Source organism: Cyprinus carpio, chromosome B4 (assembly GCF_018340385.1).
Source record: "Cyprinus carpio isolate SPL01 chromosome B4, ASM1834038v1, whole genome shotgun sequence".
NCBI lineage: Eukaryota > Metazoa > Chordata > Actinopteri > Cypriniformes > Cyprinidae > Cyprinus > Cyprinus carpio.
The window spans coordinates 13,653,024-13,670,204 of NC_056600.1; the positions used below are offsets into that span (position 1 = coordinate 13,653,024).

At 34.5% G+C, this 17,181-nt stretch overlaps 1 protein-coding gene across 7 annotated transcripts in view; it reads right to left on the bottom strand.

Moving 5' to 3' along the window:
- LOC109097362 (ankyrin repeat and sterile alpha motif domain-containing protein 1B) overlaps positions 1–17,181 on the bottom strand; it is a 167,829-nt gene that overhangs the window by 28,554 nt on the left and 122,094 nt on the right. For all 7 annotated transcript variants that reach the window (XM_042722084.1, XM_042722083.1, XM_042722082.1 and 4 more), the window contains 2 exons: positions 11,382–11,480; positions 9,699–9,851 (listed from right to left, as the gene is read on the bottom strand). In XM_042722084.1, coding sequence (XP_042578018.1) covers positions 9,699–9,851; positions 11,382–11,480 — 252 coding nt within the window. The remainder of the gene's footprint in view (positions 1–9,698; positions 9,852–11,381; positions 11,481–17,181) is intronic.

Below are 17,181 nucleotides of genomic sequence, written 5' to 3' on the forward strand. Positions count from 1 at the left end.
TGACGGATCACTCACTGACAGACACATAAAAGCAACAGCAAATGTTTAGCAGAAAAAGCAGGAAACAGAGGGTGGTACTGCAGCAAGTGGAGAACGAAAGCTTTAACAGTGCATTAATCTAAAAAACAACTAGAGGCAGCACAATCCCTTCTAATGCACCTTCTGCTTCACTTTCCTCTAGTGCCAGTGACTTACCCAGAGTTTGGCTGCTCATCCGCACAGTCAAGTCCTCCGTCCCCAAACATCCAAGAGCCCTTGTGAGGGTCCTGAACTGCTTTGACAAGCCACCTAAACTCTCTGGCTCTCCTATACAGCATAAAAGCTCAAACCTACATGCATATTTTTATGAGAATGAAGGTGTTTTTCACTCTCCAGTCTCCTCACGCTATCAAACGGCAGAGGTTTGTACTCCAGCAGCAATGCTCTAGGTCTGAACACGTCACCCTCTTCCTCTCGTTCCTCACTTGCGCTCTCCGCCTGGTTACTATGGATACCCTGCTCCCATCCAGCGAGGAGCCGCCGTGTTCGCGTGCCGTGGCGGGAGTGCAGCGCAGGTGACCGTTTCCTCGGCTCGTGAAGCAGCGCTAGTGTGAGACGGGAGACTGAACGTCCTTAACTCACTCTCTGCTTTCTCCGCCTCACTCTCTCATATCTGTTTCCCCTCCCTCTCTCTCTCTCTCTCTCTTTCTCTCTCTCTCTCTGAAGCTTCATTGTTTAACGTGAGTTCCAGAGCTCAGCTGCCACACACTGCAGTGAGATTGCGATACATTCATCCTGGTCTCATTTGTAACTTGTTTAAAACATCTTAAGCCCGGCTGACAACATTTCAGAGTTGGCTGTTGGGAAACATGACTGTCATACAACAAACACAAATAGGATTAACAAGCTGAGCCAGCGTTGAAGTTGTTGTTTGTTGGGGCAGCCGGACATAGCCTTAATTCAATTGGCTTATGGTCTGTCTTACACCTTAAGGCTGGTAGACATACACCAACATGACATTTATAGCTCTCGACATTCAAAATGTGTGAGGGATATACATGTATGTACATATACTGTAGGTTATATAAAGACGCCTGACAGAAATAGATTCTGCAGCAGCGCTCCTTACTTGACTCACTAGCAAAAAAAATTATTTGCATCAAAATGTGCATTCACAATGTTTCTGTACCTATTGGTTATCGGCAAACATTAGAGTTTTGTGTCATTATCTATTGGTATCAATCAACCAGTATTTAATATTTAATGCTCATACTCCTTTTCCACTATTTAGACGGTGCTCAAACTAATTTCCACAATTTTATCAAAATCTCTTTGCTTAGAATACATCTAATGCTTAAGTTAATCCTTCAAACACTAATAATTAAAAAGTCTGTTAAATGTAATCTTTAGCGAAATTTAAATGACTATTCATGTTTTTATACTGTATATTTTAATGTTGTGATGGATTTACTTCAGCTTATAGTTATGTGTTTTAATTCTTTTTTTTTTCTATTGGATTTTTACTGGTTATTGGCCAAAACGTAAAAAATTAAAAATAAAAACAATAAAAACGCTGAATTTTTACCCAAGATTGAAGGTATTTGCTAAAATACAGTACATCAGCTTGAAGCACGCTGAATTTTTACCCAAGATTGAAGGTATTTGCTAAAAGTATGAAAAAAAAAATTATATTCATATTTTGTTTCATTACAGGCTGTGAGAGTGTATACACAAATTATGTACCTACGCATGTGTGGGAAATATATACTACCATTCAAAAGTTTTGGATCAGTAATATTTCTTATTTTGAAAGAAATGAAGAATCAAAGAATCCTGAAAATAACTTGTTTCCACAACAATATTAAGCGGCACAATTGCTTTCAACACTTATTATATGAAATATTTCTTGAGTACAAAATCAGCATTTTAGAAAGATTTCTGGACTGGAGTAATGATGCTGAATAAATTATATTTAAAATGTTATTTTATACTGTAATGATATTTTAGAACGTTACAAATTTTTACTATATTTTTGATCAAGTAAATACAACTTTGGTGAGCATAGGAGACTTTTTTCAAAATCTTACTAACCTCAAACTTTTGAACAGTAGTGTAAAGCATAAAGTCCTCCAATCATTATCACGAAATAAATCAGTTAATAAATCAAAAACAGTTTTAACGCAAAACACATACACTTATTACATGGCTAAAAAAAATAAAAAAAACAATGGTCTTAGACAATGGTCAATTATACGGTTCGGTGATTATTACACAAAAATATCAGACCGCAAAATCACCAATCAGAATCCAGTATTCCACTGAGCCGTGTAATAAATACATTTTACTGTTGAAACCCAAGCCTCCTCCATGAACGTCACACTTAATCTATTTTTATGAGGGTGCTTGGTAGCCGTCCTTAAGAAACAGGCCTCTCACGGGCCGCTGGGGTGTGAGGGGCCACTGGATCATCTTGATACCCATCAGCAGGATCTGTACTCACCCCCACCACGAGAACGTGTGTCAGTATGCGTCAATTCAACACATGAACCCACAGGCCGATCCACCCACACTCGTACATATACAACACACACACACTTACATATACAGTACAGAACAGCCCTCGATGTGTCTTTTGGTATTAAAGCAAATGTTTTTTATCATCGTTGAGGTGTGAGGGAGTGTAATACAGGTGCCAAAAGGAAAGAACAGATAGACAGAAAAAATCGGGGAGACCGTGTGTGTATGTGTTTGATGGGCCTGCTGTGTTAACGAAGGCAGTAGCCATCTGCTAGTGTAAGAAAAGACAATTTGCAATCTGTGCATTTGGAGAGGTGACAGGAAGTAATGAAAACAGGAATGCAACACAATGGACAAGGAAATGCATTATAACACACACACACACAGAGTCTGAGAATCGTAAGTGTCGGACCACGCACACTCAAAGGATACATGCCCTTACACACTTACTCACACACAAACACGTCAGTTTTGAATCATTCGTACTTCATGCAAGCTGTCTCTATGGTAACTACCGCCAGCAGTCATGGCAACGGGGTAACAGTTGTCAAAAAAACCGAGCTAAACTATTATTACGAGCTAAATGACTTCTGACCGCCTACCAACATGGCCCGAGCACGGCAAACATAAACCAGCGGCTGCCGAGAAACACAACTTGGCACAGCATGTGACAAGTAAGAGCAAATGCTATTTAAATGCAATGGTAACAATCAGAGCTGTGCTAAAAATACAGACCGTACAAGTTGTAAAATGTCATTTTAAGCACTTTACGTGTTTCTTTCTTGCATTCAAAACCATTCACGTAAACTGATGGAGACTGACCTTATTCAAGATCCAACAGAAAACCACTCCGGCTCAAACCAGACATTTTTTGAATAAAAAAAAACAAAACAATCAAAATAGCTTTATTGTAATATGAGCGTGATTTAAAAAGCCACAGACTTGTGACCGCATGGCCATGGGCGGCCAAATGATCCATTTGGTTTAAAACTATTCCAGACTGGTTTGGATGCATTTCGTTGGGAGCTTAAGCTCATGATGTTCACTCTACATCTAAGTGATAAAGTCATTAAAAATTAATTAATTTGAAATAATGAAAGTAATGAAAGAATATGAATGTGAGAAAAGTAAAATTAATATGTTAATATTAATAAATTAAATATAAATTAAATTAAATAAAAACTAAACATTTTTATAAATCAATATATATGCTTTAGACTGCCGTTCAAAAGTTTGGGATCAGTAAGATTTTTAATGGAGTCTATTATGCTAATTAATGCTGTATTTATTTGATCAAAAATACAGAAAAACAATAATATTGTGAAATATTATTGCAATTTCTAATATTGGTTTCCTTATTTAATATACTTTAAAATATAATTTATTTCTGTGACACAGCGCTGAATTTTCATCAGTCTTCAGTGTCACATGATCCTTCAGAAATCATTCTAATATGATGATTTAATATTGGTGTTGAAACTGTTGTGCTGTTTAATATTTTTTTGGAACGTGATTTTTTTTTTTATTGATTCTTTGATGAATAAAAAGTTGAAAAGAACAGAATTTATTCAAAATAGAAATCTTTTCTAACAATATAAGTCTTAACTATCAATTTTTATTAATTTAACACAGCCTAGCTGAATATTAATTTCCATAAAAAACTAAAGAAAGAATAAATTTACTGACCCTAAAACTGTTGAATAGTAGTGTATAAAGTCTTTTTAACTTTTTATTTATCAAAGAATCCTGAAAAAAGTATCACAGGTCCGAAAAAATATTAAGCAGCACTGTTTCCAACATTGATTATAAATCAGCATATTAGAATGATTTCTGAAGGATCATGTGACACTGGAGACCAGAGTAATGCAGAGTAATTTGCTTCACAGAAATAAATTATAATTTAAAGTATATTACAACAGAAAATGTTATTTCAAATTGCAATAATATTTTTATGATTAGCATAAGAAATTTCTTTAAAAAACATACATATGAATATATATAAAATTAAATGAAAATGGTAAATATGCAAAACCATTCACAAATCCATTTTCATGAAAGATTTTCTTTTTAAAGAGATGGTCATGTTTGTATGTGTGTGAGAGAGCAATAACTGAGCTGCTTGGGAATGCAGACATGTTGAGCCCTGTTATGAATATTATCAGATGAATGCCTGTGGTAACCCTGAGGCCGGACACACACACGCAAGTCTACCACTCACTTATGTGCTGTATACACACTCATATACAGGCTCTTACATGCATGGAATGACACTGTTGAGACATACAAGAAACATACAAAAACCAAAGCTTTGACGACTGACATCAGCTGCCTTTGTTTAAAGAGGCTGTTTGCTTTACGTCAATGTCTCTGCTTGCTCACACTGAATTACTCTGCTTCTCCTTCGGGAGGCAACAACCTGTGTCAGAACTGTTCAGAATCAAAATACGGTCTTAATTATATTGTTATTTAATTTCACAATGAAACTACTGTAGCCCTACTAACAAGTCACCTATTTTTCCAAATTTTTGACGCGTAACGGATAAAAAAAAAAAATTAACTGTCATTTCTGCCAGCTGAAAGCTATTATAATTCATGCCAGGTCGTGTGAAAATAGATGTGTGCTTAGAATAAGAAAAGCACTGAAAGTGACATTATACAGTTTACACATATTGACTGTAATATTATGTAATGTGTCCCAAATAACTTGCAAATTCAAATAACCAAACATAGATATTTCTACTTTTTCCATGTAATGATATATTTAGTACATATGATATTTATATATAATATCATCAATACCTCGGCAAAGTAAACATTTTTATCACACCAGTATTTTAATAAAAAAAAGAGCGATGGAGCCACCTAGTGAACAAAAGGTGTTTTACAGCTTGAGAAACAGCTGCAAACATTCATGACATCCATAAAGTTACATAAAGAACAGACCGAGAAGTGGGATTTTGGAATAAAATTAATAATGGACTGGTCTCAGTTGATCCAATTGTGAGATCAAGCTGATTCAGGTGACACTGGATCATCAAGAGGGGTTGCCTTGATTCAAATTTTATTCTCTATGAATAGAATCAAGCAGCAGTAGTGACATATGAGACAGTAAGCAAATAAAAATATAGTGGTATGTCAAAATACTGTAATATTAGATATATATATACATAGACATTTAGTACACTAAAAAGTTTGGGGTTAGTAAGATTTTTTATTAAGAAATTAAATACTACTATTCAGCAAGGTTGCATTTAATTGTTTAAAAGTAAAAGTAAAGACATTATGTTAAAAAAGATTTCTATTTTAAATAAATGCTATTCTTTTGAACTTTCTATTCATCAAAGAATCCTGAAAAAAAAAAAAAAACTAAAATATTAAGTAGCACAACTGTTTTCAACACTGGTGCTGATAAGAAATGTTTCACACAAAAAAAAAAAAAAAAAAAAAAAGAGCATATTAGAAAGATCTGAAGGTTCATTTGACACCAAGGACTGAAAATTCAGCTTTGCCATTAAAGGAATAAATAACATTTTAAAATATATCAAAACAGTTATTTTAAATTGCATTAATATTTTATGATATTCCTGTTTTCTTTTCAAATAAATGCAGTCTTTGTGAGCATAAGATACTTCTTTTTAAAAACCTATTAGGTGCATAATTTGGTATAAAATGAACTTTGACCTTATTAAGCCACAGTGTGCTTGTGTAATTGTGTGTGTGAGCAGCACACTGTCTTGTCCAGCAGCCCTGGCATCTGTTGCACTGAGCGTTTATGAGCTGATTTAATCTGGCTCCCTCCACAGATGCTATTTCTCTCTCCCATTGCCCTCTTTCTCTCTTCTCCCCTGCCTCTCTTCACACTCACGCTTCTCAGTCTCTGCACCAAACTGCTACTGCTGTGCTATCATTGTGTTTGTGAGCAGCACACATTTTAAGGATGACATTCTCTAGGAAACCTGAAAACAAGGCAGTATTCTGTCCTGTCTCCCCTTTCCTCTTCTTGGCTTGAGACGAGGGCACTGCTGTGTACTACACTGCATAAAGTGTCTTCTCTTCCACTCTGAGTCTCTCTCAGTCTCATTTACAGCAGAGAGTTCAGGACCCGGGAGACAGAGGCACTCTGTGATCTGTCTGAAGCGAGGCTCATTAGGGAAAGTTCAGAATGTCCCATTCCGTGAACAGCTTAACCACACACACACACACACACACACACACACACACACACACACACACACACACACACACACACACACACACACACACAATGTCAAAGAAGACCGTTCTTTGCATATCCACCTGCTTTTTTGCTCTTTTCAAATAGTCTGAGCTTGTGTTAAAAGGATAGTTTTTCATGCAACAATAACTATTTTGCCTTAATTACTCACCCACATGTCATTGTAAACCTGTATGACTTTTAATTAAACACAACAGGAGACATTCTGAAGATTGTGCTGCCATTTAAGTGAATAGGGTTGCAGGCTATTTGAAAGTATTGTCCATATGGTTTGTGTGCCATATCAAGTCTTTTGAAGGTAGCTGTCTGTGAGGAACAGACCATAAGTTATTCATCAAAAATGTTTCTTTTATTTGAATTCATAGATTTGACATAAATACAATCAGTGACTACTTGCATATGAAAAACGGTGTTATCTTAGCATTATTTATATACTATTATAGTATTTTTTTGTTGTTGATTTAAAAGTTACATTTAAAGTTGTACGTTTAAGTGATTTTGTTATGTGCTTTTGTCATTTTTATTTAATTTTTTCCCCCAATATTTATATTTAGTTAGATTTAATTTATTTTTATTTTTATTTCAGTTTTACTAATTTATGTACTTAAAGACTCTTTTTTTTTCTTTTTTTTTTACTTTATTTATATGTTGAATTGAATTGAATTGAATATGTGAATATCCTGGACCACAAAACCAGTCATAAGTAGCATGGGTTTATTTGTAGCAATAGCAATCAATACATTGTATGGGTCAAAATTATCAATATTTTCTTTATGCCAAAAATCATTAGGATATTAAGTAAAGATCATGTTCCATGAAAATATTTTGTAAATTTCCTACCATAAATATATCAAAACCTAATTTTGATTAGTAATATTCATTGCCAAGAACTTCATTTGGACAACTTTAAAGGCGATTTTCCTCCATATTTTGATTTTGCATCTCGGCCTATTCTATTCTATCAAACCATATGGAAAGCTTTTTTACTCGGCTTCCCTAAGATGTATAAATCTCACTTTCTGGTTTTTATAGTCCATTAACACAAAAAACATTATTACAACAATACTTCAATTAAACTGAATGAATATAAATGATATTAGGCGACTAAAAGTATGATATATTGCCGTATTTAAGTCACTGAAAGCACATTGTTTTGGTGTTATTGACTATACACAAATAACACAAGACGCTTTGCTGTTTCAAATGATGCCTTATTAGTATGATCAATGATGGAGTATTTGTAGCTAAGTTGTAAGTTTTAGTGATTTTGTTATGTTTTTGTCATTTGTATTAGTTTTTTTTTTCTTTCAATATTTATATTATATATAGAAATTACATTTATATAGAAAAAAATGTGCGGGCTGCTTCGACCCCAGATGGTTGATGAAAATCATTTTTAATAGTTTTAAATAACACTGGTGGAAACACAAATGAGATTTTTTTATCATATCAGTTTATCATATGGCTTCAGAACACTTCAATTCTTTTTTTGTGTCCATTTTGGAGCTTGACAGCTGCAGTTTCCATCAATGTTCATTATATGGAAGAGCAGCATTAACATTCTTCTAAACTTCTCTTTTTCCATTCCACAGAAAAAAAAGAAGAAGATTTTAACAACAGGGTGAGAAAAAATATGACAAAATCTTTGAATGAACTTTCTTTAAAGTCAGTACTTATTCACCATATCACAATCATAAAATGCAAACTTCCTGTATACAGTGGCGTTAAGCAAACATTCTGCTAACATCAGTGTTAATAAAGTTGTGTGTACTAATTAAACACACACAGGCATACTGTAAATAGTGTTTCACCACGGTCACAACTGCAAACACAAACAATCAAAATACCTCAACAACAACTTTTTGCTAAACATATTCATTCAAAACTATGAAAACACTAATTTCCTTACTCTGGCTCCCTCTTGTGGCCAAACCATGTGTTTATTCCCACTGCAGCATTTCAGTTACTTTCCACAGCGAGTGGGTGTGTGTGTGTATTTCTTTTCGAGAGCTAAAGAAATCACATCCCACATTATTATATAATCTGCTCTTTCCTTTTCTCTGTTTCTCTTTCTCTCCCTCGGCTGAAAGTGAGTGAAATTAGCATACGTGAGACTGTAATTAGAGTCATTTAACACCATATCTGTTAAAGCAACACATCACGTGATCTCACTGTCATCAAACATCCCATTGATCTTTATCAAACACGGGGAAAAAAATCCATCAAGCATTCACAATTTCTGTTTAGCCACATGGACTGCAGGAATAACTATTGAATTACAGGCAAAAAATGCCTTTATTTGGCTGATAAAGACCTGAGAGATCAATTGGTTGGATTAATAACAGTGTGCGGATATTTACCATGTTAAAATTTCCCAAACATGCAGGCTATGCTCAAAAACAGATCAAGTTATCCTGAAATTCCTTCTGTTCAGTGTCATAACAGAGAAGCCACTATTATATCTGTGGTTTCGCTGCAGTTGAAAGAAAGACAGATCGGACAGGATTATTTATCAAACAAACACAATTACAGGCAAGATTCAGAGCCAACCGTAACTCTATTACGACAAATCGGCCAATAGGATGTCAGAATGATTCAGAATGATGTCTCAACCTCTGGTTGTCATTTCAAGGTCCTCTAGCAAATCTTGTTTCAAAGACAGCTTCATTCCAACAGAACTAACACAACAGTAAGAGAATATATGGCTAAACACACTGTGTGTGTGTGTTTAAATAATTTTACACTGAATACAATAAAATATTATTATATGATAGTTTAGTATATTATCAAAACATTTAAGATGTATTCACAATTTCCCCAGTTAGATTAAATTTTTTATTTTATTTCCCTAATATTTCCAGGTTTCCCTTGACTGTGACCCTTAGGCTATAATTCAAACACAAATCAATCTTTTAGAACTCAATTTCATCAGAACTTCAAAAGACAGGAAGGGAGGTGGAGGACTTACATTAATGAGCTCGATCTCCCAGATCTTCTTGACCAGCTCCATGGAGGTGTAGCCGTTGATGAGGAAAGACTTGGTATAGTCTCCCAGCTCCAGAGACTCCAGCCATTCTGCCACTGATGTGGGGTTATTTCCATCGTAACCGATGGGCCGCACTTAAACATAGAAACAACTGTTAAACTACCACAACAGTAACAAATCCAGAGGCTAGACACAGTTTGGGTTATAAATGAAGAGGTCTAGCAACAGGAAATGTTGTTATTCTGTGCTGGAAACACCTGCTTGGACTGCTAGCATGAATTTCCATTCTGGTCCACATTGATTTGGTGCTGGTCTAGCCGATAAATAGGAGACAGACAAGCTAACAAAACAAAATTGTGTGTTTTATTCCGAGGGAATCATTCTCATATTTACTGATAAAAGAACATATATTGAACACACAGGCCTTGGATAAAAGCATCTGCCAAATGCATAAATGTAAATGCAGACAGAGAGAAGCTATCAGCTAAAACAGAGTTTGAAAGCGCTGACTGCAGATGAAAAGTTTAGTTTTTTTCTTTTCATAGTGAGCCCTCATATCTCTCTCTCACACACATACCATTTCCTGTCCTTAATCTTAAATTCAACTTCCTTTTAAAGCAATAATTTTCATTTTGAACCTAAAAATGAAAGTTCTGTCATCCTCTACTTTTCCATATAATGTATCTTGATACACATCCGGTCCGTTGAGCTCCAAAATGACAAAAAAAGCCCCATAAAAGTCGGAAATTATTGTGAAAAGTGACTTTAATTGGATCTTTTCTTCCTAAAAAGCTATTACATGGCTTCAGAAGACATTTACTGGTGTTTTTTGGAGCCCAAATCCACATTCACTTTTCTTATATGGAAATGAGCAACAAGAACATTCTTTAAAGTATCTTTTTTGTGTTCCATAGAAAAATTAAGTCATATAGGATCATGTATGAGGTTTTCACATCTGTTTGAATAAAAGCAGGTTTACACACAGTGTGTGTGTGTCCTTTCTGTCTTATCACAACACAACCATTCCCCTCTGCGGTGTCCTTTCAGAGATTGTGAAGGAGAAAGGGAGTGCAAGGGACACAAGTGAGATTTATTTGATGTCTGGTCTCCTGCACATACACACACACTCAATGCCAGAAGCTTTGCTGGATTACTCTAGAGGAGGTCTTAAATTGGCTATTCTTGGGGGAGGGTGCACCCTGGGAAGTGTGTGTGATAAATGTGGATACCATGAAACCTCATTTGGTAATGAAATCCATGACACACACATGTATCACAGACAGAATTTCAATGATCAGCACGTATTTTGTGCGGCTTTCATTACAGTGTTCTTCAGTTCAGTGTCTTTGTGTGTCACTGAAGTCAGTGATGCTCCCATCAGGATTGCCTGACCACAACTTATCAACCTTTTATGGGTGAGCCATTACATTTGCAATAACTGAGAAGTGAAGCCCGAGTATATCATCTTTAGAGCTTCACAGCCACTGGTGACTATTTGCTGTCGCTCAAATTGATTCATTGTTTTTCATGGAAGAAAGAAAATCCTGAGGGTATGTTGAATTTGTTTTAATTACAAATTTGCTTCCAAACGCATCGTTAGCTGATATTTTTGGAGCTGAAAGCACCCTTTGGGAGCCCTAGGACGTCCACGATGTCTGTACTCACCCTGGGCAGCAGGCGAATAGCCTGAAGAAGTCGCTGTCTGTGGGCAGAGTTTAAAATCCCGATCTCTAGCAGGTCCTGGTCCTCCACGACATTACTACCCTACAGTAAAAAAAAAAAGAAAAGAAAAAAAAAAGAAGTTTAAAATCAAATCATTTGTACTGCTGTAAAGGTTCAACAATAACATCTGTTTAGGTAGTTACAAAACATACAAATAATAATATTGCCAATTTTAATAAAATCAAATAAATAAAATAAAATAAAATAAAATAAAATAAAATAAAATAAAATATACTAATAAACTAAAAATTTAATAAACTTTGCACACACACTAATGAATGAAAAAAAGAAAAGGAAAAGGGGGAAAAAAAAAAAAAATAAACGAATGAATGAATGAATGAATAAATAAATAAATAAATAAATAAATTTAATAAATAAATAAATAAATAAATAAATAAATAAATAAAATAAAATAAAATAGTGTAGTAATTTGTAATACTTTGGAATTAGGCTAACTGCAACAATGACACCTATTGAAGTGGTAACAAAAGAATCAAACAAATAATAATAATAATAATAATAATAATAAATATACAAAAAATCTGGTCATAATAACAAACAATATTGCCCTGCAAAAAATAATAATAAATATATAAATAAAAATTTGTAGTAATAATTTGGACTACTTTGGAATGCTCACTGCAAAAATGACACCTGTTGAAGTGGTAACAAAAAAATAAAACAAAAAATAATAATAATAGTAATAATAATAATATAAAAAAGAATAATAATATATGGATGATAATTAATTTTTAATATTATTATGATGATAATGATGCTTGGACAGAATCCATCTAGTTTACACGGACACTTGATAAATAAGGCATAAGAGACTTCAGATCGCATGAGCAACCCAGTCAGGAGATCCACAAGCCCATCAAACATTATTCAAATAAACAATCCACAACTTGCTGTGCACAGGCGAAGAAAAACACATGCTGTCTCACACACGCACGCACACACAATTAAGCAACTGCTGTTTCATGCTGGGTTTCACCTTTAATGACCTTTCAGTTACTCCAATCAGACCAATCAACCTCCTATCCAACAGGGCCAGAGATCTGAAAAAACGCACTATTCCTAACAAACACACACACAAGGTTCTTTCCTCTTAGGATTAATAGTATCTAATTTGCACCAAGTGATTCCCCCATCTACCAAAACACAAAACACATACACAAACAAAGATACACATGGAAACATAAGGTGAATGAAAACATGCTGACAGATAATGCACTCTGTGATGTGTCTATCACTCCACAAAGCTGGATAACCTTGACGATCCCACACAAAAATAAAAAATGACACCCTACAACAAAAAAACAGATATACAAAAAAAAAATATGTCAAAAAAATTTATTTATCTTTCTTACATACATGTAAAAAAAAAATCATTAGGATATTAAGTAAAGATCATGTTCCATGAAGATAAGTTTCCTACTGTAAATATATTAAAACTTAATTTTTGATTAGTAATATGCATTGCTAAGAACTTCATCTGGACAACTTTAAAGGCGATTTTCTCAATATTTAGATTTTTTTTTTTTTTTTTAATCCTCAGATTCCAGATTTTCAAATAGTTGTATCTCGGCCAAATATTGTCCTATCCTAACAAACCATACATCAATTTATTCAGCTTGTGTTCATATTGATGTATAATTTACCCTTATGAATGGTTTTGTGGTCCATGGTCACATATATAACTGATGAAATCACTTCTGAGCACAAGCATCTGCTCCATTCACAGCACTACAATCCAGACCACAATACTGGCATGCCGAGTAGAGTTAGATTGAGTGCAGTTGTCCCAAGACATTACTAATCAGTCACAGCACAGACCTGCTGGAAGCACACTGCTTGTTGCACACTGCATACTGCCTGCTTTTTTTTTTTTTTTTTAATAGCACAGTATGCATTTGCAAGAGTATTATACTTCAATGCTGTCACATTACACTGCATGTTTAATTCAGCAAGCAGCATTAAGTTTTCATCTTGGAAATGAATACACATTTAATCTAAGCTTGTATAAAAACGTGTGAACTCTTAGCAGTTTGGTCAAATGATGGGTCAAGAAAAGTTGTCAAGTTGAGTCCATTGCATTTTGAATATTTCATTCTATGCAAATTCTTGACAATTTGGAAACTTTGCACAGTATACGTACTGCATACTGTCTGAATGCAGATGTGCTAAACATTATTAGTAAACCACAAAAATTGTTGCGTAAGCAATCCATCAATCCAACAAAACAAAACAAAACAAAACAAAACAACAACAAAAACACCTGTGTTTCATAAACACCTGTGAAGGAAGAGTAAATGATGAAACAATTCTCATTTTTGGATCAGGAAATCCGGCAATATAAAACTGTGGCTATGTGATGCCACAACACAGAGTAATCTGTGTATAACTTTTCTTAAAAAACACATTTCTTAAAAAATATAGTATATAAAAAAAAACATTCTCATCAACCAGTCTGTCAATCACCACCAAACTTTCTCTAAAAGATCTTCAAGTAGAGAAAAGTGTCCACAATAAAACGTCTTGAGGGTCAGATCAAATTTCTTTTAATAAAATCAAAATGCAAATTACTAAAATAAAACCACAGTGTGATTGTTGTATCATTCAAACAGTGTGAAGGTGAAAGATATAACAGCTCATGAAACAACAGCATCTCAAACCCTCATAGCAAGTTCAGAGAAAGATAAATGACCAGCCCCATGATGCTAAATTTTTCGTCTCAAAACTCCCTGAAGTCCTGAAGTGATCTCCGGCACTTAACTTGCTCTCAGGAAATGCTGCTGCCTGGCTCTTTCAGACTGAATGAACTGTTTAAATTTTTACTTTTAAAATGACACATTGGTTCCAACTAAATGTTTCAGGCCAGTGCTGTATTCACACTCTTCCTAATACCAAGGGAACAAGTGACTACACACTGCAGTCTGTCTTATATACAGTATACTATAATATCTGCTTCAACATCCAAGCAGAGAAACTTTACAAGCCCAACATATCAGAAGGAAGCAGCAGAATTCCATCTAATATTAATTGTATCTGAAGGCCTTTCAGAAGCTCCATTATCGGAGACCAGAGAAAAAGGGAGTGTGTGTCTTTGTGGTTCATCCAGATGTCCCATTCATCGGGAGGAGATCCTTTTGCTAGAGGCATAAAATTATATAGTAATGAACTGCTGACTGGACTAAAACACTTAAAGGTGATGGGTGCAATTTTTTTTGCATTTTAAAACACTTATCCATGTTTAATGTGCAGAGATAACACTCAACCAATGGCGTGAGTTTGGGGCAGGATTATCTGTTTGACTGACTAATGGCAGATGTGACAAAAGTTTGGAAGGCTTATATGTATTTTTTTTTCTGTACATAAGACTGAATAGGAAGCAAAGTGACATCACTACTACCTTTAGACTTCAGTGACTGCATTGGGAAATGTTTAGGATTCATTAACACACATTTCCACAGTATCATTGGGTCAGTAAGATGTTTTAATGTTTTTAAAAGAAGTCTCTTATGTTCATCAAGGCTGCCTTTATTTGATCAAAAATGCAATACTAATATTGTGAAATTTTATTAAAACTAAAATAACTGCTTTCCATTTTAATGTATCTTAAAATGCTATTTATTCCTGTGATGGCAAAGCTGAATTTTCAGCAGTCCAGTCTTCAGTGTCACATGATCCTTCAGAAATCATTCCAATATGCTGATCTGGTGCTCGAAATGAAACATTTCTCATTATTATCAATGTTGAAAACAGTTGTGCATGATACTTTTTTCTTCAAGATTATTTGATGAATAGAAAGGTTAAAAGAACAGCATTTATTCAAAAAGGCCTTTAGAGTGTAGTCATATGCCCCTTAAATTACTGAGGCCAAAACGCCCCTGTTTGTTGAGTAAATGAACTTTTAATAAACTACAGAACAGCGCAAGCCAGAAGCGGCACGCCTCACGTGGGCGGGGCTTATATGCTCTGAGAACAGACACTGCACTAGTGATACAAAACACACTGGTCTGTTAAGGGCAATACTTTTAATATAGACAAATTATAATTAGGCTGGGCTACTGTGCTTTTTTTATGACTGCCGTATTCGCAAGTATTTTCACAAATAAAGGACACATTTTTATCATGTGTAAAATTACTGATTAACATGGCGGATAAAAGCAGTTCGTTTTTTTACACCAACAATATACTATAGGAGTACTACTTACAAAACTCAGGTGATTTTTTAAATTTGATGTGCTGTTGTGGTAGGCCAGTTTCAAATCACATATTTGGCACACTGCCTTTGTCTTATCCTCACTCAATTCAAAGTGCTCCCACACAGCTGAGGTCTTGGCATTTTTGTCTTCTCTTCCAGATGAACTGAATCATGACGTTCACTCAAGGGCGATTCATATTCAAGGGCGAATGAGAACCATGCCACGTGTTTGGCGTGGTGTTCAAGAAAAAAAAAAAGAATATTTGAATCTCAAAATTGAAAATTGAATGCCAACCCACTGAACGAATAATCGAATATTCTGGTCCAGCCCAAATATTTATATCATATTAGTTAAGCAACATCACACGAGCAATGCGTGCAATATAACACAAGTGCCGTTTTTGTCCCAAGTAGCATGAGTGATATCGATTTTACACAACAGTTCAATAAATAAGAACTTAATACTATGTTATTTTTTAGACACATTTGCAACACAAATATTACCAATCAAAGCCACAAAATGGCTTTAAATGATCTTTTGTGGGAAATTTCACAGCTAAATTTAATTTGTAATTACTATGTAATTTTTCTAATATACTATGTATATTAATTCATCATTAATCCCCACATTGTGTAATTAATTAGATTCTAAATTTTAATAGACTGACAGCCCTAATTTTTTAACAGTGTAAATGTCTTAACTGTCATGTTTGACCAATTTAATGCATCATTGCTGAATAAAACTATTAATGCTTTAAAAACTCTCAAAAAAACACAATTTTTATATCACAGTATAAAAATAATATATATCACAAAAAAAACCCACACCCCACTATAACATCTTCCAAAAAACAACAAACAAAAAACAAACAACAACAACAACAACAACAAAAAACATCTGGCTAATTCTGACCAATTAAAACACAAAAAGACACAATCATATATAGAAAACATAAAATCAATTTATTCAATTAAAAATCCTCATGTGACATTTTTCTCTCAGTGTTTGCACCTGTACAGGTGAGGTTGTGCGGAAAGCCCTTATATGGAGATGGTTATGCTTGTATTATACTAATATCTAACCGCAGGCACACACATTCCTGCCTTTAGAATAACTGGGATTCATCAATATTAGAACCAAAACAATTTCATACTAATGCACATGTTGTGAATCCAGTTATACTTTAGCATGAAAACAATGTAGAACTGTGAGCAATTATTAATTAACGAGAACCACCATGAGCATGTTTATAAATAGAGTTTTGATTGTCGTACCTCTTGGATAAGGTCATGTTCAGTGTTTTCTATTGCTGGCAAGTAAAGCTGTCAATGTCGGCACTACGATGGGAGCTGACAAATCAACACTGGCTTCGGGAGGTTTTTAACACCCTTTAAAAAAATGCTCTGCAGGGAAACAGCGTAATCCATTTCCTTGACAACATTTGGGAAGGAAACACAGATTTCATAAACAATTCTATAGTTAAAATACTCTGTACTCTATTCTTTTCTCTCTGCTGTTGCCTCGGCAACCAC